General features: G+C 34.1%; 1 protein-coding gene and 2 long non-coding RNA genes across 5 annotated transcripts in view; 2 read left to right on the top strand and 1 right to left on the bottom strand.

Moving 5' to 3' along the window:
• Positions 1-4,173, top strand: part of CRISP1 (cysteine rich secretory protein 1) — a 36,201-nt gene extending 32,028 nt beyond the window's left edge. Inside the window, exons 8-9 of the mRNA XM_001148958.5 lie at positions 961-1,049; positions 4,046-4,173. Coding sequence (XP_001148958.2) covers positions 961-1,049; positions 4,046-4,173 — 217 coding nt within the window. The remainder of the gene's footprint in view (positions 1-960; positions 1,050-4,045) is intronic.
• The window catches only part of LOC107975161 (uncharacterized), a 67,966-nt gene that overhangs the window by 15,198 nt on the left and 27,252 nt on the right, over positions 1-25,516 (bottom strand). For all 3 annotated transcript variants that reach the window (XR_008548520.2, XR_008548518.2, XR_008548519.2), the window contains exon 4: positions 18,034-18,139. This is a non-coding gene — a long non-coding RNA (uncharacterized LOC107975161). The remainder of the gene's footprint in view (positions 1-18,033; positions 18,140-25,516) is intronic.
• Positions 14,736-24,606, top strand: LOC740424 (uncharacterized). Its single transcript, XR_169692.4, has 5 exons — positions 14,736-14,891; positions 15,461-15,565; positions 15,671-15,788; positions 20,998-21,037; positions 23,302-24,606. It is a non-coding gene; the product is annotated as an uncharacterized LOC740424 (long non-coding RNA).

The raw sequence follows: 25,516 nt of genomic DNA, 5'->3' as shown, positions 1-25,516 counted from the left end.
TAAGAATTTTCTTTTCTTTTTTGTTTTTCCTTTTGAGATAAGGCCTTGTTCTGTCACCCAGGCTGGAGTGCAGAGGTGTCAACATAGCTCCCTGCAGTATTGACCTTCTGGGCTCCAGCTATCCTCCCACCTCAGCCTTCCAAGTATCTGGAACTACAGGCATACGCCACCAGGCCTAACTAATTTTTTTTTTTTTTTTTTTTTTTTTTTTTTTTAGATATGAAGCTGCTTTTTTTTTGCCCAGGCTTTTCTCAAACTTTCGGGCTCAAGCAATCCTTCCACTTTGCCCTCTCAAAGTGCTGAGATTACAGGGATAAGTCATTGAGCCCTGCCCGTCTTTTCTAAAGTTTCAAATTAGTCCAGAACTAGAACTTCTCATCTACTTTCTTTCCCACACCCCAGCACTTTAGTTTTATCCATGCTGATGTACTTTCATCTTTTATATACACCATCTCTTTCAATAAAAGACATTAACATGTAAAAAGTTTCTTATAACATAGTGCAAGATGGAGTTAGAACCTCTCTAACTTGCCTCACTTGAGGTTTTCTTCTTAACATTGGTAAGAATCATGCCCTTTTAAATGATGGTTTACCAAGTCCTTATAGGTATTAATGAAGAATGTTCTATTGTAATTGGCTCTAAAGCCCTCTTGCTTGTGAGTCCCCTTGCTTGTACTTGGGAGTACCCAAAGTTCCCAAGTACTGTTAGGACTTGACTGTCCAACGAGATGTGCACATTGACTGAAAAATATTTTCATGTCACTCACATTTATTGGTTCTACGTGCTAAAAAATATTATAGCTGTAAGATTGGAAATCTCACAGCCATCTTAAAAATTATCACTGTTCTTTACAAGAATGTTTACACAATTTGTTTTTAAAATTGGTTGTACACTGTGAGTAAAGTTTTATGTGAGTTTTTCAAAGATGGGTTTTATGAAATCACTTTTTTTTATTCAAGGGGAAATGATCCTGAAACAAAGAATGAACCTTATAAGACGGGCGTCCCATGTGAAGCCTGCCCAAGTAACTGTGAAGACAAACTTTGCAGTAAGTTTTATACATTCTGTTTGTTTACAGTTAACCCATTGATCTGGGAACCATACATCCTTTAAATTAAGCATTAAAAAACATCGCACTTTTCTACAGCTTTCATCTCATTCATGTACAAATTATTTCTGCTTACCCCTCCCCAATTGCCAGAGTGACTGAAGACCATTGATTTAACCTATGGCAAAGGAAATTACAAAGTCTAGGTCTGAGAACTCGAGTTCCCACCCAATAGATTAAAATATTTAATTAGGGTCAACCTAGATAAAATATTGAAGTAAGTGTAGATTTTTCTCTGCTCTCTAAGAAGTTCTTGGACCCCCTTACTGCAGCCCATAATTTAGGCCCGTTGCTTTCAGTTTACCGGTGTTCTCCAATTGCTTGCCCCTCCATGACTACCTACCCAAGTTGCCTGACCACTTATTGTGGCATGCAATTTTTACTGAGTGATCCTTATTCTTCTTTGGTTCCTGTGAACCATCTAAAAAGTTTGCTGATGCTCACATTATTCCTTACAGCCTCTTTTTTTTTTTTTTTAATTTCTTGAATAAATCTTACCTAAGGTGAAGTTTTAGCCAAATGGGTGCCATTTCTGTTTATTCCCTTAGATAGCCAAATTTCACTTTTTGAAGCCTACCTGCAAACATAATTTCTTAATTTCTAGGAATAATCTTGATTAAGATAAATTATACTAGTAATAAGTCTGTGGAGAAAAAAATAAACCTAAGAAAAATATCCTGTGACCTCCGACTTGAAAGGCCACTTATTTTTCTTCACCTAACCAGGTTACTTTATTGTCTTTTAAAGTAAGAAAGAAAATGGATTCTTCTTCCTCCTTTTACCTTTCTCTCATTTCTCTTCTCTTGTACTCTTTTATTTACTTCTCTATCTGTCTCCCTCTCTCTTTCTCTGTATCCACTTCACTTTTTATACCCCGTTTCTGGAAAAAAATGTAGATGGAGAGAGATTCCTCCCCACCGGAAAAAAAAAAAAAAAAAATCAACCAGTTACCTATGCCTTAGCAGGAGAAGGGATAGCAATTGAGTAGATTTTTAGAATCTAGGTGAGAAAAGCAATGTCTGTGGTGGTATAACAATTTAATAGAAGTAAAAGAAGAGTAGGAAAGAGAAATGTTACTCAAGAAGATTGATTCTATCACATAGATGATGTATATCATAAGCCCTTTCTTCACCTGTAAGTGTTTGAGAAAGTGAGAGCTATTAAAGAAATATATGAACTTAAGAATTGAACATATTGGGCACAAACAATGCTAAAAATGTAAGACCTAGACATGCAGATATAATTCATTTAATGTAATTCAAATAAAATTTATAAAAATAATTCTTACTTATAATATTAGGAAAGTATATAAATTAAGAACAACAGAAAAAAGAAAACAATGGATTACAACACTTTACAGATTCAAAGAAAATATATGTTACTGCTAAAGAAAAAAAAAATCCACTGATAATCATATTTCACCAGAATACTACGTAAGAGAATAAAGTAGGATAAAGATAGGTAATTGATTTTTTTTAAAAAATGAGTAATGACTCTGGCAAATTACTGATTGTAGGAAAAAGAAGCAGAGATACACTATCAAATATACAATTGCTCTGGCAGTAATATGACATCCATATTTCATCTCCTTGTTGCACCTTGATAAATCTACTGTAGTTATTCTCCAAGTTCCTGGAAGGTGAATCAGTTTAATAATTTAGGAAGAGGAAAATGTATATAGCATAGAAGGATATTCACTAAAATAATAAACAGTAAGACATAAATGTAAATTTAAAATTTGTAGGCCGGGCGCGGTGGCTCACGCTTGTAATCCCAGCACTTTGGGAGGCCGAGGCGGGCGGATCACGAGGTCAGGAGATCGTAGACCACCCTGGCTAACACGGTGAAACCCCGTCTCTACTAAAAATACAAAAAAATTAGCAGGGCGTGATGGCGGGCGCCTGTAGTCCCAGCTACTCGGGAGGCTGAGGCAGGAGAATGGCGTGAACCCGGGAGGCGGAGCTTGCAGTGAGCCGAGATTGCACCACTGCACTCCCGCTTGGGCCACAGAGCGAGATTCCGTCTCAAAAAAAAATAAATAAATAAAAATAAAAATAAATAAAATTTATAAGATTGTTATAAATTTCATGCAATGATCAAACTTTATAATTGAAGGAGAAGAGATATAATGGAAAAATTTAAATTTTTCCATTATCAAGATTCAAATTCAAGACTGCATAAAGGTCAGAAAATCTTAAAAGAGAGAGGGAATTAAATTGTTGTTATTTTTGCCTTTATATAGAGACAAATAGATACATTTGTTAGTTGTGATAGAGAATTCAGGTCAAAAATATTTTGGTAAGCTTTTTGGTGCTATTGCCACAAATTTAAAATTTTGGGTATCTTCATACTGATTGGAGAATTTCGTGTGCATTTCTGCCTCTGTATGTACCAGGATGTAGGTGCGTGCACATCCATAGGATAGAGCAAGGTGAGAAAAATCACTAGAATGTTAGTTGAGATAACCTCTGGGTGGATGGAGAGATTATATATGCCATCCTATATGTGCTTTTTAATTCCATTTTCCATTGGTTATACATTACTTTTAATAATCCAAAGCAAATCTTTAACCATTAAATAATGCAGCATTAGAGAATTAGACAAAAAATTATGAATATTTTATATTGCAATGGCATAGTTAATACTTTCAAAATGACAGTGTAATTAAAAATATGATTCCTCTCCAATCTGTTTATATTGGATTTAAAAAATTGTGATAAAAACCTGTTTTACACAAAGACAAAAATTTTACCTTTTTCTTTTCATACATGATCTTATCACCTGTTTTGCATTCAGATTTAGTTAGCTTATGCTAATTAAATTTAGTTAGCTATTGTTAATAAAAATTTCTCTTTTTGTCTTTAATAAGATGGTCTCTCCTCAGCAAATGCGATTTTTAAAAGACTGTGTTGTAAAACCATACTATTTTCTTTCAGCTAACCCCTGCATCTACTATGATGAATACTTCGACTGTGACATACAAGTCCATTATCTGGGATGCAACCACTCAACAACTATCCTATTCTGTAAAGCCACTTGTCTGTGTGACACTGAGATAAAATAGGTCTTTGTTATTTTCAACTGTTCTATGCTGTGACGATGAGGAGGAGATGTCTGTTGGATTCATGTCTTTTGCTATAGTTCAGTAGCTTCTGCTAAATTTCACTGATTTTAATCATGCTGGAGACCTTAACTCCCATCCTGATACATCCTGAAGTAACACTGTTTTAAACTTTCTTAGTGCTGGAGTAAAAGGTCAAGTCCAACACCTGCCTTAAATTTAAATCATGCGATTTATAGTTTTTAAGCTGGCATAAATCAACTTATGGTGTAACTGGGTCCCTCAACAGTAACCTGGGCTAAAATAGGCCTTATGTGGTTAAACTCCCACCCCCGCCTTCCCCATATTTTCAGCCACTCTGATTATCTTCTCTGCACAACTAACATCCAGTAATAATTCTTCACTTTTAAAATTTTACTTCTACTTTAAATCAATCATTAAAGGAATCCACAAAGCAAACAGAGTTCAGTCTCATCTTGCAAGGTAAATATCACTTAATTGGAAGTAGTTTAAATGTCTCATTGTTTTATTGACACATCTATATATACATTTGTGAAGCAAGAAACAATAAAAAACTTCGTATGCCATTAATTTAACAAAATATGTATTCAGTACTGATTGCATACAAGATGCATGTTTATATATATGGAAGGAATATAGTTTCATTTCATTGCAAAGGCAGTATAAAAGATATATAAAATAGCATAATATGAGAAATTAATAAGTCCCTAAAGACATATGGGTCACATATTATTATTGCCAGATGAGCATAAATAGCTTCTGTTTGGAGATTCAGGAAAGCCTTAGGGTGGAATGAGGAACATCTTCTGGGTAAACAGGGTTGCAAAGGTTATGATTATTTCAACACAATGGAAGAGCACAGTTAAGGCCAACTAACGTAAAATGCACTAAAGCCTTAGGGAATATTGAAGGGCCTGACATGGGGAAAGGGAAGGCTAGAAATACTTGGTCAAATTTTAACATTATACCAAAGTTATACGCAGTTCTACCTACTTGTATATTTCTTTACTCATTTCAATAAAGTGTTTGGAAAAAAAAAAAAGACATCACCCACTTTCCAAAAGTAAACAGGTAAGCCATGCCTCAAACCCTTTCTGCATCATACAGAGGTTCTCGTCACAGGTACAAAAATTCTGTGTGGCTCCAAGAAAAGAGGACAATTTGAGAATGATGCCCTCTTGACATGACCCATGTCTTTCCATCTAGATCTATGGGCATTTCTCCCATGTAAATCCTTCAGACCCTTTCTCACTTTTTACTTAAACTACATATGTTAGATCTATCCACTTGATTGTATCTATCTTTTGAGTAATTGTCATTAGCACAATCATGGACATATTAACATCAGGAGAACAGTGACTCATCCTGGGACACAGTAAGTAGGACGGTACTTTATAGCTGAAATATTTAATAAATGGAACTCATTACAAAAATCAAAGTAATAATTTACCCTAAGAAAATTAAATGTGTGTGCTGTAGAAAATCTTTACTCATTTTTGCATTACCAGGTATTATGATTTCTCTTACCTCACCAAGGTAGCATTAGATTTTAGAGTGATTAAATTAGAGCCCTGAGTTCTGAATTTTGCATGCTAGATAACCAACTAATCCTGCAGTCTATTGTAACATATTGGCAGGCAGTGTTACTGTATTCTTACACTACAATATGCTCTTTCTAGAAATTAACATGATACTTCTCAAAATTTGCATTCCAATCACATCTCTTCCCACTTTGCATAAGAGTAAGCATATTCAAATATTTCTTAAGGGTTGGGGAAGGAGGCGGAAGGGTATGCCTACGTCTAAGGAAAATCAAATAAGCAAGTAACAAAACTTTGACCTCATTTGTCTACATTACCCAAATTTAAATAATATGTTGGCTTATTTCACAATAAATTGTATTTGTTAAATATAAAAAGTATTCCCCCCCCAAAATATCTCAGAGCACACTGACTGTGTGAAAAGTACCCTGTAATGAAGAAGGTTGGGGGCGGTGGATGACCTCATGTACACCATTCTTCTATTATCTCAAAAGCTTTCAGAATCACACATATTGTTTGGAAAATCATTTAAAAAGCTATTTTAGATAACAGAGAAAGAACTCTTATTTACCATGCAACACCTTTCTAAAAAATGGAAACAGTCTTACACCTCTTTCCAAATGTTATTGAATATAGAATAAATAATAACAAATAATTCTGAAGCAGAAACAATATCCAGTGGCAGTCTGTACTTTCACAGTAGTAAAAGCAAAAAAAAATAGTTCTAAGTGTGTAATACAAAGATTAAGAGCATGAGCAGAGGTGTCACCCAGCTGGTTTGAATTCAGGACACAACATGTGCTTGCTCTGTGACTTTGAAAAAGATTATTTTTCTTTGTCCTCATCCATAAGTTATAGTAAGAGATAGAACCTACTTCATAAGTTTGTTTTAAGGATTGAATGAGTTCGTATGTAAAATCCTTAGAAAGGTATCTTGTGCTTAAAGTGTGCTCGATAACTATTAGCTGGCATTATTATTCATTCTCTTCAAACTCCAGTCCCTGAGCTCTGCCTTTCAGACATAGTTGAGCGGCACACTCTGGACTCTTCCCTTTTGTGAACTCAACAGTGAACAAGTGTTATGGTGATAAATGAACAGTCTCTGCCCCAACCCAAATAACATAACAAGTATGGAATAATTTATTAATACAATAAAGGAGCTTTCACAGAAATCTATAGTATAAAACTACCTTTGATTAAAGAAGACATTCAATTTAGTAGAAATACCTGATTTCACCACATTATTTAGTAATTCAATGCAATCAGAATGGAAATATCAAGAAGAGCTTTTATAGAATTTACATGTTTATCCTAAATTCATTTGGAAAATAATTATTCAGTAGAGACCACCAAAATTAAAATTAAATTAAAGATGTGTGTTTTGATAAAGATATTTACATATGAGAAAGATAATTTTTGGAAAACAGTATTAAGATACTAGGGCAGGAAATTTGAACAAAATCATGACATGAAATCTTGAAAGTATTTATTTGAAGATAGTAATTTCACTGGAAAAAAAAAAAAAAACATGTATAAAGGCAGAAGTACAGCAAGTGAAAGGTTAAGATTAATTTTTAAATCTTTTATTTTAAAAGGTCAATACATAGTTGATCTATGTGACTTATGTATGTTTACATAAATATAGAAAATGAATCTATAGATTGATAATAATGAAGTGTTACATTAGAAAAAAAAGGAGAGAAATCCACTAAATAGATACAGAAATGCACATGCCATTAAACAGAAAAGTTACCTCTTTCATAATGCAAAAAAGTGTATTGCAAATATAGTTAGGATTATCTTTCTGTCCAGCCAAGAATAAATTAATTATATGTTAAAATCTACCCATCAGAGAAGTGGGAAGAGGCAACCATTTCAATACATCATTAGTGGGAACTAAAAGTTTGTAGAAAGACCCCTATTTAAAGATACCAAGTGATATTAAAAATAACATGGTTTTTGGTTTGTTAGTTTCTCATGAAGGAATGTATTATACTGAAATACTCACATGCAAAAATGTATCTCTATAAAAAGATTTTTACTTAAGCATTATTTATAATAAAGGAAAACCAAATGCTATAAAAATACACGTAAGTGCAATAAATGGTTAAGAAAATTAGGAATGATCCATGATATGAAATACTATGCAGGTGGTTAGAAAAACGATTAAAGTTTTTATATTCTTTTGATGAGAGATGCAGTTTTCTAAAAGTCAAAATTATAGAATCTAATGCAAATGACATGATCCAGTCTTTCCCTCCTCCATCTATGTCCTCTGTTGCTCTCATTCCTCCTTTCACTCAAGCATTTTCTGATTTTTTACATTTCTAATATCATAACTGGAAACAGTTTATGCCGCTGTGAGTTATTTGAAATATCTAATCCTTTGATTTCATTTTATTAAATTACATAATTTGAAAAAAATGCAGCTAAACCTTTTCAGACACACGTTTTAAGTAAGTAGAGGAATGAAAGTGAAAACAAAATATTAAACAATGAGTTCTTAGTGTTGTAAAATATTAATATATTCAGTGATCAAGAAGCACAAATCTTTGCCTGTTTCAAATGAGGACATAAACATTAGTAAATTTGAACATTAAAGAAATATGGGGCCAGACGCGGTGGCTCACGCCTGTAATCCCAGCACTTTGGGAGGCCGAGGCGGGCGGATCATGAGGTTCAGGAGATCGAGACCATCCTGGCTAACACGGTGAAACCCCGTCTCTACTAAAAATACAAAAAATTAGCTGGGCGTGGTGGCGGGCGCCTTAAGTCCCAGCTACTCAGGAGGCTGAGGCAGGAGAATGGCGTGAACCCGGGAGGCGGAGCTTGCAGTGAGCCGAGATAGTGCCACTGCACTTCAGCCTGGGCGACAGAGCGAGACTCCGTCTCAAAAAAAAAAAAAAAAGAAAAAGAAAAAAGAAAAAGAAATATGGCCAACAGTGTAGCTACAAACAAAGCCCGATACCTGGTATTTGTTTTTAGTTTCAGTGTGTTTTATTTTCCCCAGAATCCACTCTTTTCTCCTGAAAGTTGATATAAAAGAAAGTTCCCTAGGTTTCCACCATGTGTCACATCACTTGCAGGAGGGAGTAGAAACCATGTTTACTTCAAAGATGAATATTGGTTAAGTGACTTAAATAGCTTCATAGGCTATTTCCAAGAAAATGTGTGGCCAACAACGGTGTAATTTTTCGGAATGGTCTTCAACATCACCCTCATGTCCATAGCTTATCAACAGTGTTTATGAACAGAGTAGCACACTTACTCATAGTATGAAAACTCTAGGTATATTTCAAGGTCACTGTCTGGGGAGGAGTGTCACAGACTCAGGAGCCCAAAACAGATATGTGTTTCTCTCTCTCTCTCTCTCTGTGTGTGTGTGTGTGTGTGTTTGTGTGTGTGTGTGTTTACATGTAGGAATGAAAGTCAGGATGATCTGTGAAGCAAAGGTAGAAAAGGTCACCATTCAGAACAAAAATCTGATTAGGTTGTCAGGTGGCAGTGGAGGGCAGGGTGGCACAAAATAGATCTAGATTACTGGGTAACTTGAAAAGAAAGCCTAAATGAGGCCCCAAACAAAGGTAGCACATTCTTGACTCTCCATTATAAGAACACTACAATATATACTATATTCTATATAGATTTATATGGAGACTAAAATAAAAATAAAATCCTTCAAAGAAAATAAAATCTTTCAAAGTGTCCAGACTGATAATTGCCATGCAAGGTAATAGTGGACTTTTGAAATGTGCTCAAAGCCTAAATAGTTGGGACACCATGGTAAATACTGTGTTTTCCTTAACAAGGAAGGACACTGCTAAAGGAATGGTGATACCAGAACAGTTCTGGGATCATATACAGGAAACCATTGTATCATAGTAGGAATGTGGTACATTCCTTATACTTATATTAGCCTGTAGTTACTGCATGTTCTTATGGGAAGAAAAATCATGAAGCAATATAGAAATTTTCATACTGTGAAACCAATGACCTCATGTAAAAATGGAATAGAAATGTTTTTATCCGGCTTCACGGAACTTGAAGTTCAGAATTCATTACCACTTAAATGCAAAAACCTTCCAGAAAAGTACTTCCGAAACAAGACCATGAGGTGGTATTTATGGCATTCACAGCAATATACACTGCATTTAGTAACCCTTTTAGAATGAAGCATTTGGGCACAAAAGGACCATAAATACCATCTCTGGTCTTTTACTTAATTTGTACAACACCCTATAACACTCTTGATGAATTATTTATGTAAATACCTCTAGTACATGAAAAAGTTCAGGGGAGGAGTGTCATTTGTTGATAAAATTTTGTGAATATTGGAGCTTCTTTAAGCATATAAGTGAATTATATTACAAAAAACTTGAGAATATTATTTAGTAAAAGACTTATCAAAAATATATGTTCTTTAAATAAAGCTAAATTATCTCTGAAGAGGCATGATAATTATTTCATTTCTGCAAATCTCAACTGCATTTAGGTATCTAGCTTGAGGTTGTAAATGTCAAATCATTTTTTCAAACAGTAACTATATTCAGGTATTTAGAATTATGCTGAATGTTAATAATACATTATGTTATTTATATGGTATCACTTCAACTACATATAGCCTTTTGTGGTGGGATTTATTATTACAATTTTACATATTTAGACACTAAGACTCCAAAATTTTACATGACTTCTTCATGGTTAAATAGCTTGAAAGTAACAGAGAGATCCTACACAAAGAATAGCTCCTTCCAAAATTTAAGATGCCATAAAATAGTATATCACTATATAGAGCTATAACAGGAAGTTATTAGAAGATTAATGTGGAAAGTACACACATGAAATGTAGGTTTTTCAAAATGTTCTTTTCTTTCTCATCCATTCCAACCATTTTATGAACAGGATTTTTAAATACTTGTTAAACTAAGCATTGCATAGAGCTGTCAAATAATAAATAGAATGTTAGAACCATGATAGAGAATGAGCTTCTAAGTGAGACATGTTTCAGTTTAGAGAACAGACCTGGTTTGGAGTCTTAGCCCTGATACCTCTTTGTGTCTGAAACTATGTGAGAGCTTCGATGGGGTTCTTATCGCATTTTAACCATTCCTTTGGACTGAGTCTAACACCATTCCCACTGCTCCATCATGCCTCGCAGAGGTATTCAGGAAGACTCAAGTATCATTGAAATTTCCCTTGCCTGATGTTCTCGTGATGACTATCACTGAAAATGTATCCACGTGCATATCTAAATATAATGTATTAAATGATGTTGTCATAGCAGAATTCTCACTTTGGCCAAGCTTCAAATTCAATTTTTTACTGAACTATATCATGATCCATCTTGATATTCTCTCCACCATTTTCTCTCTTTGTGCTTTTTAAAATTATTAGTGTATTTAGGCTCAAGTTGGCCTTATATTATTTATTTTCATTTGTTTCTCTGTTTGTGGTTCCTCTGTTTCTCTTTTCTTGCCTTCCTGTGAGTTATTTGCACATTTTTAATGTGTTTTAATTTTAATGTGTGTATCACTTTGTATAGTTTCTTCCAGTGGTTACTCTACATATATATGTGTGTGTGTGTGTGTGTGTACTATATATATACTTAAATTATCAGTCTACTTGTACTGATATTTTGTCACTTAGAGTGAAGGGTAGAAACCTCACTTTTATTTAGGTACCTTTTCCTCCCACTTTAATAATATATTTATACTAAGTACTAACTTCACATATACTAAACATCACCATGTGTGGTGTAACAATTTTTGCTTCAACCAACAAATATTTTAAGAAAATCGTGAAGAGAAAAGTCTCCTGTATTTAACTCTCATTTTTATCCATTCTGATATTTTCTTTTCTAAATTTTTAAAACTTCTCTTATCATCTCTTTTAATTTTTCTCTAGAGAACATCCTTTAGCCTTCCTTTAAGAGTAGGCTTACAAATAAATTATCTGACTGTTCTTTATGTGAGAATGCCTTTATTTTCCCTTTATTCCTGAAGTATACTTTCACCGGATATAAGATTCAGGATTAATCATTATTTTTTTTAGCACTTGTAAAGCATGCCACTCTCTTCTGAACTCTGTGGTTTCGGAAGAGAAATCTACTGTCACTAAAATTGTTATTCCTCCATAGGTATATATTGTTTCTCTCTGCCTGTTAAATTTTTTCATTGGCTTTAATTTTTCAGAAGTTTGTAAGGTGTTATGACCCCTGTGCTGAGTTCTACTGAAGCCATTCCAAGCATTTTGTGGACAGTCTTTTCATTGTCTGTCTGGAGTCAGACAGTTATGGCTAAAAATTTTTTTCTTTTTTATTATTTCACCCTTCTTAACCCTTTGGCTGAGTTGAGCAGGCTTCCCTTGTTCTGTTTCGGTTTGTTTGTTTTAATTTTTGTCTGATCCTGTTCGTGGTTCTGGGGTTGAGACTTCTGCAGTGCTCTGTCTAGTATATATGGGAAGCAAAAAGGAAACTCAGAGAAGTCATTTTCATGCTGATACTCAAGTCCAAGGTCCTTACGCAGTCTGCTTTCTTAGTTTCACTTCTAGAGTCTTCCTATGCTTGTTTGTTATGTATGCTAAAGTTTTTCAGTTTTAAGAAGGAGGACCTGAGAGAATGTGGCTCCTCTATCTTGGCCATTACCCTACCACTAAGTGAACCTGCATTTTTTTGCTTGAATGAATTAAGATTTTGCTTAAGTTCGCCGTGTAGCAGGTCAATTATCTACAGATGCAAGAAAACAGAGGTTTCCTGACCTGCTATATATATCACAAGCAATTCTTCTAATTGGTGGGGCTTTAAAATCTGGGTAAAAAGTTCTTCACTGTGGTTCGGGACTATGAAACATACTTGCAAGCTGAGAAATCACTATGGCATATGGTATGTGTAAACCCTCTCGATAGAAAAAATTCTGTCAAGAAGTTGCTCTCAACTGAACAATAAAGAACTAAACGTTTGAGGCATCCTTTTATTAGTATTGTCTATTTCTATTTGTTATGAATCTTTGTTATTTTCTTTAAAAAATTATTACTCTGTCAAGCGCATTTGCAAACTACTTATATGGAATGTTATAGTTCAGCATCTATACTGTATAAAAATTGCAAATATACGAAGAAGAAGCACCTACAGTATGTGATCATTTGCGAGTCAAGCTCCTGCTTTTCAGTTGCCTTCAGAAAATTCTAAAACGCTGAAGGTAGCGTATTTATTGATGGTACCACTAATATAGATATGGACCCAGTCTATTGGAAAAGATAACTTAAAAGATAAAACGATGCCACAAAGAAACAACACAGGATTTCTCCAGTATAATCTGAACCATGGAAATATTTTCAACAAGCAATATCTAATAATATCTGTTTAATGCACAAACCATTTTGTTTTGAACAAATACAAGTAATTTGAGTTTTTTAAAATATGGTCATAAGTTACCCATTTGCTATTAATTGTATATTAATATTCATCTTTCAGGTTTTCACCTCCTTTAGTAGTCTTCATCTGTTTGTTAAAAATGTCTTAACTTTTCTTCCATAAACCCCTTTACATGAGCATGTACTCGTAGAAACTCCTGGACCTGCAGTTTTCTTTGCTCCTGAATTCTTTCCTACAACATATTTCATATATTATAATATTTTAAAAAATAATTTAGGTTAGCTGAGGATCTATTTTTCTACTTTTCCCCTTACAGTAAGATAATTTATCAAATATTATTTACCCTATAAACTATTTTCTCTTTTCATTTATTTATTTATTTGATTTTTATGTTTTGCGTATATGTAGTAGGTATCTATATTTATGGGGTGCATAAGATGTTTTGATACAGACATGCAATGTCAAATAAGCACATCATGGAGAATGGGGTATTCATCTCCTCAAGCATTTATCCTTTGAGTTACAAACAATCCAATTACACTCTTTCAAATTATTTTAAAATGTACAATTATTATTGACTATAGTCACTCTATTGTGCTATCAAACAGTAGGACTTATTCATTCTTTCTAGCTATTTTTGTACCCATTAACCACCCCTACCTGCTCCCCAACGCCCCACTACCCTACGCAGCCTCTGGTAACCATCCTTCTATTTATTATCTATGTCCATTGGTTCAATTGCTATGATTTTTAGATCCCACAAATGTGAGAACATGTGATGTTTGTCTTTCTGTGCCTGGATTATTTCACTTAACATAATAATCTCTAGTTCATAGAATAATCATTCTATGCCTTTTTCTCTGTGATTTCAATATTCAAGCTTCATATTTGTCTTAATATCTGATAGGGTGAGGGGCTCTTTTATTATCTTTCTTAAATTTCCCTATTAAAAAGTTCTTATTTTCCCATTTAAAACTTACAATATATTCATCTATCCACCCTCTAAAAATCCTATGGATTATGATTGTCTTTGTATTTATTTATAGATTGTTTGAGAAAAATTTGCTTCTTTCATTGCCAGACCATCTCACCCATGAACATGTGTGTCAGTTATTTTTCCAGATTTTTAAAAATATCTGTTTAATAGAGTTTTAATGTGTTCTTCATTCATACTGGCTAATAAATTTTAATTGGACTAATATCTTGATATTTCATAATATATTAAGAATGGAAGTGAAATTATTAAACCTGATAAAAGGAGCTGCTAAACAAATATAAAAAGTAATGTATATTATGTACAAAGAAGCCATTGTAACATGCCTGTCATGACTGCAATCGTTCAAAATATAAAATACAGCTGCAATTACTTAACAAATTTGTTTAAAATACCCAGGAGTATTTTGAAAACTAGACATCCATCTAGGTCTTTTCTCTTATATGTGACTTATTTTTCCTTTCTGAAAACTTTAAACAATTTTCCTTCTTGCTGTGTTGTTTAAATTCATTGTGATGTTTCTAGGTATGTGTCTTAAATCTTAGCTGTTTTGTATAATGCATGATCCTCTCTCTCTCTCTCTGTCTCTTTCTCTCTCTCTCTCTCCCTCTATTTTTCAGAGGTGAGGGTCCTGCTATGTTACCCAGGCCGGAGTGCAGTGACTACTTACAGGCACGATCATAGTGCACTAGAGGCTTGAACTCCTGGGCTCCAGAATTACTCCTGCCTCAGCCTCCTGAGTATCTGGGACTATAGGAGTGCACCACCATTCTTGGCATAATCCTCTTTTTATGTGAGATCTTATGTTACTTTTCATGATACATAATCATGTTCTCAAATACTTTGTCACATTTATTTATACTTTCTCTCTTTTTATGACTATCACTGGTGGATCTTGATAATTTCTTTTAGTTTTCACATATCTTGACTTTGTTATCATTCTCTCTCTTTGTCGCTTTTCAATGCATTCTGAAAGCATTGCACCTCCTTGCTTCAACTCACTCACTCTTTCTTTACCTATTTATATAACTGATGAACTATGCAACCTATCCTTTTGAGTTTTTATTTTAACTATTTTTTATTTCATTTCCAATATTGCTAAGCAGTTATGTTTTACAGTAGCTTGATCACTATTTAGATTTCCATTATGTTTATTTCTTTTACAACCTTTGTGCTTTTCACAATTTGTATTGATTTTTTAAATAGTTCAGTTTCTTTTAGTATATGATGTTCCACTGTTATTTTCCTCTCCTAAGATTAAATACTTTTGAATCAATATATTTCTTGGCTTTGTTGGCATATCTGAAGGCATCAGACAAGACTTCTCACTTTATTTATTTATTTATTTATTTTCTGCTTTAGGTTGAGTTGAAGAAAGTCACAAGACGTGAGATGCTTTATGTTGCAGTTAATGGTCTCTTCCTCCCTTTTCTCTGTTCCCGCAAATGGACAATTCCTTCTCACAAGGTAACCTCTCTGCTGCTGTATTCATAATTTCTTCCTTCTCTGCTATATCTATTTTAATTGTCAAGGCATAGAGGCTGCCAGACTTAAATATATTTGTTGTTCTAGGTTTTTGGCTTCCCACTTCAGCATGCCTCCAGCAGTGTTCTAAAATTACTCTACAATTGCCAAAGTAAGAGCAGCAGATGCTCTAAATCTATTTCCAGGACACCCGTCTCATGTCAAGGTACAAGTTTCTTTTGCCTCCTTTTATTTTCTTGATGTTTCCTTTTGTTTGACATTTTATTTTTTGGACTTCTTAGACCTAAATTCCAGACCTGGCCAGCACTTGTTTCATCAAAGTTCATTCCCCTCCCCACTGCTACCCCAGTTACATCCATCCTAATCTCAATCACTGGCTTGATCTCAACAGGAATGAGTGCAAGATAGATAGTTCAACAAAAATCCTGTACAGCAGCCTATCTTTTCCCCATGAACTTTGGACATCTCCTAATAAGGCTATTTACTTGTGCCCCTCAAGAAAACAAAATAATTAAACATCCTTGGGCACATCAATTTTTATAATTGAAAAAAAGGCTGTATTAAAATTCAGGTCTAATTTCTGTCATCTCTAGGGGTAGAGGAAGTTGAGAAAATTAGTATGTCTTACTTAAATTTCCACCTTATAAGGAAATTAGTGATGTCTGGCCATTTTCTGGAATGCGTATATTCTTAAGGGATATTTCTATTAAGGTTATGAGAATCAATGATCCGTGTCCCTTTACACAGTTCTATCTAATCTCTATCTAACGCTCCTCAGTTCTATCTTCCTTAGTTCTATCTAACTTTCCTCAGTTCCCCTACTTAATGCTGGAACTAAAAACACATATTATATTTCCTTTTCTTTGCTAGAGCTAGACCCCATACAGACTACAAGTCTCTCCTCCCCCGCCTGTATCCTGTATGGCAGTAAAAGATATCGCATGATGTATTACAGAGGGTACATTTTAAAGACATTAAACATTATTCAATCATGTGCAGTTATTTAATGAGAAAATCTATTTTACATTATGCAGACCTCTAGAGTATATAGCATAACTGTGATGAATAAAGAAAGGTGTGTTTTATGAAAATCGAATTTGTTTTAGTCACATTCTTCTATTTCCTTTTGGAAGGTATAATTCTGCAGTGATCAAAATTCATAAAGGAAAATGAGGCTCCTGCGTGTGTGTATTAGAAGATAATTATGCAGGCATGTAGAAGTTGTATTCCAGTTTTTATTAACAAATTCATTACATTATTTAATGATTTAAAAAAATCTCCCTAAGACTAAAATTAAGAAAATCTTAGTAATGAAGTATCATTAGAAAATTAACTTTGTTATTGTGGATTTGAAATCTCTAGCTCCTCATCGTTATTTTAAAATTCTATAGAAGGATCATTTTTGAAGCACTTTATGAAAAACAAAAAAATTTAGAACACAATTTTTTGTTATGCAAGGTAATTGCAGCTACAATTTGGATTCTAAGAGAATATGAAACACAAGTGAATCTCAGCAACATATCAGTCCTCTTCTAGGATTAGTTTGAGATAGAGATGATTTGCCTTGTTTATTTTGTAATGATTCTTATTTACTTCAATTTAATAAAATTAAAATTTCCATGTAGGACCTCACATCATGGGTTTGTCCTATTCTGTGCTTACCTGAAATAATAACTAATAACAGAGAAAAGGAGGTGTTCAGTATGCATAGTACCTACAGAAAATATGTCCTTGTGATTTGAGTGGTTTAGCCATTTTACTTTGTCCCTATGATTATCTAATGCACTTTACATTCACTTAGGAAACAACAAATGTCCATATTGGAAAAATGAAAATTCAATAAAACTAAATTATCTTAATATTTATGTAATAGTAATATGTTAGAGAAAAGAATAGCTAAATAGATGTAGAAACCAATATAATAATAGAAAAAGAGGTATGCCAAAATGTATGCATTACTTATCTTTCCACAATGTGATAGAATAAGAATCTCTTAATTTAAAAAAAAAGTTGTTCTGCATTGAATAATGAGTAAATAGAACTGCACAGACACTTTTTTACCTTTAAGAACAATCCTAAAAGTTCATGGAAATTTTTTACAATACAAACTTTGTAGTTCATGGGTAGTTTCAAAATGAAGACCATTACTTCATAAAATGTATATGTTAATATCAAATGAGTGAATAATTCATCATTTTGTTCATGAAACAGGTGATTAAATTTGCTTATAGAAATATAAATGATTGCGTATCTTTGCATCTTGTCTCTGCACAAGCCTAGTAAAATGTATATTTTACGTATATTTTCAAGAGAAAGGTGAATTGAATTTGATTAAATTCTCAACATCTTATTAATAGAATAAATAATAGATTATTGGTTGTGTCATATTTCAAAGTTGATTTCAAAATGCACTCTCTTGACTTTAACAGTATGTATTGATATCTTCTTACCTTTAGTTTAGTCATCACTCTAGAGAAGTTGGCCTAAGCTAGCAGCCATCAAAGGATTGCCAGAGAATCAGTCAGAGGACATCTTCACCCACAAAACCTGGGAAACCTGCCCAAGAGCAACAGCAGGATATAGGAGGCTATAAAATTATCTCTACAGTAAACATAGGCAAAAACTTGCTTCAATAAAACACACATTTCAGGTTGTCCTAGATGTGGGGTCATATGGTGTCATCAAGATTCATACTTGTGAAAGACAAGCTGGGTAAAATTAGTGAAAATAGCAGGGAAGTCTCCTCAACCTCCATAGGCTGGTTAGAATTTTGTCCCATACAAACATTTATCGGTCATGAAACTTGCTTCTAATGATGTAAATATCCTGCAATTTACATCTATTAACTTATATTTTCAATATTACAATGAGAAATCAAATTTTCTTTTTCTTGAGTTTTTTTGAATTTTTATTTTTATTTTAAGTTCTGGGGTACATGTGCAGGATGTGCAGGCTTGTTACATAGGTAACCATGTGCCATGGTGGTTTGCTGCACCTATCAACCCATCACCTATGCATTGAGCCTAGCATGAGTTAGCTACTTTTCCTAATGCTCTCTCTCCCCCACCCCACCCCCCAACAGGCCCCAATGTGTGTTGTTCCTCTCCCTGTGTCCATGTGTTCTCATTGTTTAGCTCCCACTTGTAAGTGAGGACATGGGGTGTTTGGTTTTCTGTTCCTGTGTTATTTTGCTGAGGACAATGCTTTCCAGCTCCATCCATGTCCCTACAAAAAACGTGATCTTGTTCCTTTTTATGGGTGCATGGTATTCCATCGTGTATATGTACCACATATTCTTTGTCATTGATGGGCATTTGGGTTGACTCTATGTCTTTACTATTGTGAATAATGCTGCAATGAACATATGCACACATGTATCTTTGTAATAGAATGGTTTATATTCTTTTGGGTGTATACACAGTAATGGGATTTCTGGATAAAATGATATTTCTGCTTCTAGGTCTTTGAGAAATCACTACACCATCTTCCACAATGGCTGAATTAATTTACATTCCAAGTTTTCAATGCATTGGCAGATGAAGTATGGTAACCTAGGAATGAAAATCAATATAATAAAGTATTTCATTAATAGAAGATGCCATTAATTGTAAAACACACAATTATTCTGTAAAAGAAATAGAATACTGTGGAGGCTGAACTACATGTTAAATAAATCAGCCTAAGAAAAATGTCAGCTGATTGCATGAGTCTTCATCCTCCTTTGTCTCCCTTTATCTGGATCACTCTAAAAATTTAGCTGAAGCTTGATGATTTAAACCTTTTCAAAAAAAATCATTGCTTCTAAAAATGGAACAGACTAAGTAAACTAATCTGTCTCCTGCTTCTGAGGTTAGACGTAATGAGCACCAACTCTGTGCCCTCTCATCAATTTGTTTTTAAAAACAATATATAAGGAATTTATGCAAAATATACATGTTTATAACCTAAATAAGGTATAGCTATGGAAAACTATATACCTGTACATACATTTACAGTATACTTACTACTATGGATTCTAAAATTGTTAAAAGCAATCTCAACTGGTGCCTTGTTATGTAGCATTTTTAGGTTTTATCCATTGTTTATTTGCAGTTATATTATTTACCATTTAAATATTTAATAAATGTAGTGAACAATTTTACCACTTAAATAACAAACATTGAATCACCAGCTGTACAAGAAGAAATTATTAACGCATATAACACCCTCAGGAGAGGCGTCATTTCACCAGCCAGCAACATGCTGCAGATGGTAAGACCTAAAAAACAGCAACATCAATATTGGCAATAATAGTAATAATGTCTACTGAGTTTTTGTTAAGTTCCATGCACTTGCAATATACTAAAAGTTTGATCTTCACAACAAACATATGATACAGAAAAAGAAATAGTAGCTCAGAGGAGATAAGCAACTTTCTCACCATCATACAGTTAGTCAATGACAGAGCTCCGCCAGTCTAGCTTCATGCTTATATACCCTAAGATAGTGCTTCTCAAACTTCATTGTCTTTAAGAATCTTCCGAAGAACTTAGTAAAGCACACTTACCTGGGCCCCCTTCTCTGATATTCTGATTTAGGAGGTCTGACATGGAGGCCACTATAATCTCCCAACTGATGCTGATGCTGCTAGCACATATGGCAAATACTGATTAACAAGTTATCCATGCATTTCATAGCTTTCCTCATTGGGCAGTAATCCAGAGGCTAAGACACTCATCTGAGATTTAAGATATCCAGATATTTAGCCTGTTGATGTTGTCAGATAAACAAATGTAGGTAAATTTACTCTCTAGTTTCATTGCATTTCATAAGAGCTTAGAGAAACTGTGTTTCCACTCTAAACCTATGTTCTTCCACAAGACCAGTTTAGGAAAGTATCAGGCGCATGAGGTAATTAGCTTCACATTCATTGGCCAGCAGTATCACTCAGGTTTATGAGCACCTTCAGCCTGCTTCTTGAACCCTGGACTGGCCTAAAGAACAAGAGTTAGAAATAGTGCAGGCCCTGGAGGGTGATTCTAATGAACAATTTCTTCACACAAATCACATAAAGAAGGAAACAAAAGAATAAAAAAGAATTTCAAAATTTTAATCTTTGTTCAAAATGTCATTTGAACAAAACAATACAAATCAATAGCTATCATAAGCACTCCCCTGTTGGAAGGGTTTTAGCTAACATGCATATGGTGCTTATTATTGACAGGCAATTTTCTAGTACCTTCTTACATTGACTCATTTAATTCTTTCAATAATCCTGTGAGGTAGATAATACTACCATCTCCATTTTACAGATAATGACACTGACATTCAGAAAAATTAAGCACCTTATCCAAAGTTATAAGCATTGGAGCCCATATTCCAATGGAAGTGGGCCAGCTCCAGGTATTCTGCTCTTAACCACTTTTCTTCCTTAGGACAAATGGGGTCCAAACTCCTTGGTTGCCAGATGAGCAAGTAAGTGTGCCTAGTTAGTACTAACAAGATTGAAGAATCAATAAAAAATGTAGCCTTATATGAGCTCATTTAAAAATAAGTTTTCTCATTTTTTTATTTAAAAATAAGGTTTTAGAAACCTTATTCCTGGGGATTTAAGATAAGTACAAAGGAGACATTAGAAAATATTATAAGAATGCATGTATTCAAGTACCAAGGTACAAAATCATGAAATAGTAACAAGATTATAAATTAAGTTTATCACTAAAACTGAGTGACATTTCAAAGGAAATAGGAGAATATAGAATAAGCTGTTTTATGAGCAATGCATGGGATGTGTGGGGTGAACTTGATATAATTACAGTTGGAGTGCAGGCCCAAACATAACTGCCTGCAGAGATTTTCAAAAACAGAAAAGAAGTCATTACCTAAAGTGATAACTTGATTAAATAAAATCACTTGTTAAAGCTAGAATTCATAGCTTTCGTGCAGCAATGATGAGTACACATTCGTGGCTTTATTCCTGGATGTATCATAAAACAGAAGTATTTTACCAGCAGTAATCAGAGGTAATATCCTAGATAGTTTTCTCAAAGTGGTCTGAAGTACAAACTGGATATAATTAGTGTTACAGGAAGGTTTCCTTGGATATAATAAGCTTACTCTGAGATGGAAATTAGCATGCAGAATGTTTATTAGGCTACAATCTACAGATTTATGTTTATAATTTACCTGTCAAGGAGCAAGATTAAGCACAAGAAGAAACTGATTTGTGATATAGTCACAACACAAGCCTTAGCTAATCCCCCGGCAAGCTATAAAACTAGGAAAGCTCTTCTGAGTTGTCCTGAACTGGAGAAAGGTAGCCTGAAATGTACGTCTACCAGCTCTCGAAGTGGGCTTGCCCAGCAAAGGGATTATGGCAATTTTCAGAAAGGGCAGACAGTAGAGCTGCTTCTGGGCAGGACTCCGAGCTGCTGGGCGAATATGCCCTTCAGAATGATGATGCACTGCATCCATAACAAGCAGTCAGTTGGGATTTAACTAGGTAAGTTCCTGTTCTAAGTACATGGTAACCTGGTCGTAATAGGCAAGTTATCTTTATTAACAAGTGCGACAATATTCCCTCTCCTGGGAGAACTGAATATGGCGTTGTATCTCTGTTCCTTAGACACAGGCTGTAACAAATGTGTCTTTTCTTGCATGAAAAAATTAAAACCTGACAAGCATGTCTTTACACAGTGTCAGGCTAATGAATTATTTCATTCATCCTGTAGTTTAGTTAATTCATTAACATGAAATGTAGTCCTAGAAAGTTATCATCAGATGGCAGCACATACATATCATAGTTAAGACTTTTTCCACTAAAAGAGAAAATACTGAAATTCTAAGTTAGGTTGTCATTCTAAAATTATTCTAATGTGTAGCTAAATAACTTACATAAAAGCCTATTGAAAAAACAATGTTCACACTTTTTTTGGCAATATTTTGCATGTGAATATAGTGGCAGTCCTTTAAATCGATGTAGAGAGAGGATGAAACAATCTTAGGGAGATTATTTATCCAATACCTAGTGATAAAGAGGTTCTACTTTTCACCTTACTTGTAGAACAACTGCTGCTGACAAGTACCCAAGAGCATATCTGTGCCTCAGTTTCCTAATTTGTAAATGGAGATAACAATAGTACCTCCATTTTGGAGTTGCTGTGAGGAAAAAGTAAGAAAAAATATTTGCAGACTTAAAAACAGATTCTAGTGTGTTGTGTTACCTATTAATTTTTATTATTCACAATTTTAAATATAGATGCCCAATACTATACTGCTTTCCAAAAATAGTTACCATTTATTAATTCAGGACATAGTGCAGGATTTGCCATATAATAATTATATGGCATTGATTATCACATTAAGCCTTTGGAACAAATGTTTTAATATGAACTATGAGTCAAAGAAACTGAGATATCGAGAAAAAATAATGTGTCAGAGGTAAAACTACAAATAAATGATGTGATGGATTTCTATCTTGGTAGATCTACTGAAAGCATTTCCTTAAGTCTTTACTACATCAGAAAGAGAGGCTAATCTGATTGTTATTATCAAATTTTGAATTTGTGAATTTAACGAACTTTTTATTTTTTCTACCATAAATAAAAGAGTAATTTCATTATTTAAATTTTTAGCTTATAAGTTGAGGATATTGCTAGATGTGGTTTTAAAAAATAATCTAGACTCATCATGGAAATTTTAATAAGATCATGAGTTTGATATTTACTCTTCCTCTATAGAACTGGAGTAAAGATGCTGCACAAAAGGCCAAGATGATGTCAAAGCAGTGTAAACTGATACAGATCAAAGAACAGGAGTGGAAAATTGCAAGCAGGGATATGTAGCGGCTCTGTATGGCCCAATGTGCTCAAAACTCTCCAGAGGTTGTTAATTTCCTGGCAAGACGAAGTTACATCATACAGTCTGTATTTGCATATGTACCCATACTTGACAGTGAAATATGGTCTAATACACAGGTTTTATTATTTAATTTGAATATTCACATTTATAGGTTCCAAATTCAGGTCACCAAGGATAAGGGAATCAAAGCTCTAAAAATTATAGAATATTTGAGCAATGCAATAATGACTGGACAGGCAGCTAGATGCTTAGATGGTTTCCACTCAATGCACTTGTCTCAGCTACCCACAATATATTACCGCTAGGATTTCTTTAGCTTTAGGAATTGTCGATAGGCAATTCTTCTGATCTGCGCATAAGAACATTTTTAAGGGGTCAAAGGTGAGCCCATCTCATGGCAATACAATAACCATGTAAATTAGGTTCACTGCTAGTTTTCAGAAAAGCCATTAGTACTTTCTACACAAGTGGATATTAAAAATATCTACAAGAATATTTTATTATAAAATAATAAAAAGTACTAATGGAACTTCTATATCTATAGATTATTGGTAATCTTTGAGCAATATCATTGACAAATTAATTTTCAGTAGCAAAACTGAATAAAACTAAGCTCTTTTAGCTATTCTCCAAAACTCTTATGACAAAAGGATTCCACCATATTGTATGCTTTAGCATTTGTAACTCGTCAAGAATTTTTTTTATTTCTCAAGTGTACTACTTGTATATAGACACATATATGACCTTATTTTATCACACATCCACCTTAAAAATACATAGCAAGTAAAAGTAGCTCTTAAAGAAAGTAGCTCTTAAAAGTAGCTCTTTAGAAAGCAACATTGGGTGCAGGAACTAAGAGGACTGGCTGGTGCTTTTCATCAGTAGTAGGTGGTGGTGGCTAAGGTTTCCACTGTGGGCACAGCCCAACACAGCCCTACCAACCTGACTCTGCAGATCACCAAATGGCTAACATTACACTGAAAAGTGTAGGGAAAATATTGATTTGTTTATTTTCTATGAATTGAGCTAACTTTCCTCACTAGTCTTGTTGTTAAATAGTGGAGAAAAAAAATTTGAAAAAAAAATAAAATAAATTTGAATTCAACGTAGCAAATTTGGTCTAATGCAGTACAATACTTTTTAAAATCTGTCTTTGCAAATTAAAATAAAATACTGTTATCTTGGATTTTCTCTACCTCTTGTTTACTCTTGAGCACCCTTAGCAATTTTGTGTGCCATTTCTATGGTATCTGAAAAGTTATTAACCCAAGCCATATTAAAGGACATGGGCTCTAGCAGTTTGATTTATTTCTTTACCAAGGACACATTGTAAAACATTAACTCAAGTCTTCCCTCAAAGTTTGCTTACTCCTTCTTATTCTCTGAGGAAAGTATACAAATACCCCCAATTTTCTAGCTGCTTCCATATCTATCTAGATATTTCTAAAGCTCACTACCCCATCGAGGATGGAAACTACCAGAGATAGGGATGAACAGGTAGGGCAGGAAATAATAGTTCTTTTTTTTAACTTTCTTTCTCTTTCTTGTCTTCTCCTCACAATCCCTTGTGACAGAATGTCAGGCTTTTGAATTACTTAAATTCATATTCTCTTAAAATGGGGCAGAAATCTGAATGGCCTTTTGAAGACTTATGTTGCCTATCACAGAGAAGCAACACTATAAGCTGAGTTGGCTACTGTTGGTGGTTGTTGTAAAGACAAGAAATGAATACACTGTCATGTGTTTTCCTTAGCCGTATTAATTTCCTTGGTGTAGGTAGCAGGGTGTTTTTCAGAGAAGGAACTCAGATATTGTGTAGAGAAAGGCAAGTCTATCATTAGGTAGACCTCCTGGATTTAGTTTTCACATACCTTGGGACACTCTGAACTAGAAGACGTGGCCACTCTACCAAAAAGTGCCTGAGATGTGGGAGGAGGTGGAGGTGGAGTGGTGGATGAGTATTTGACTGAAAAACTGTGGCCCTGGGAAACAATGTGGGACTGGGTTCAATAAGTTGACAATTTGCATTTTCCCTGGCCCACAGAAAGGAAGATCATTCCTAAATACCATGCTGGATGAAAAGCCCACACCATA

Source organism: Pan troglodytes, chromosome 5 (assembly GCF_028858775.2).
Source record: "Pan troglodytes isolate AG18354 chromosome 5, NHGRI_mPanTro3-v2.0_pri, whole genome shotgun sequence".
NCBI lineage: Eukaryota > Metazoa > Chordata > Mammalia > Primates > Hominidae > Pan > Pan troglodytes.
The sequence above is the reverse complement of the archived record's forward strand: the minus strand, read 5'-3'. Positions and strand labels throughout refer to the sequence as shown.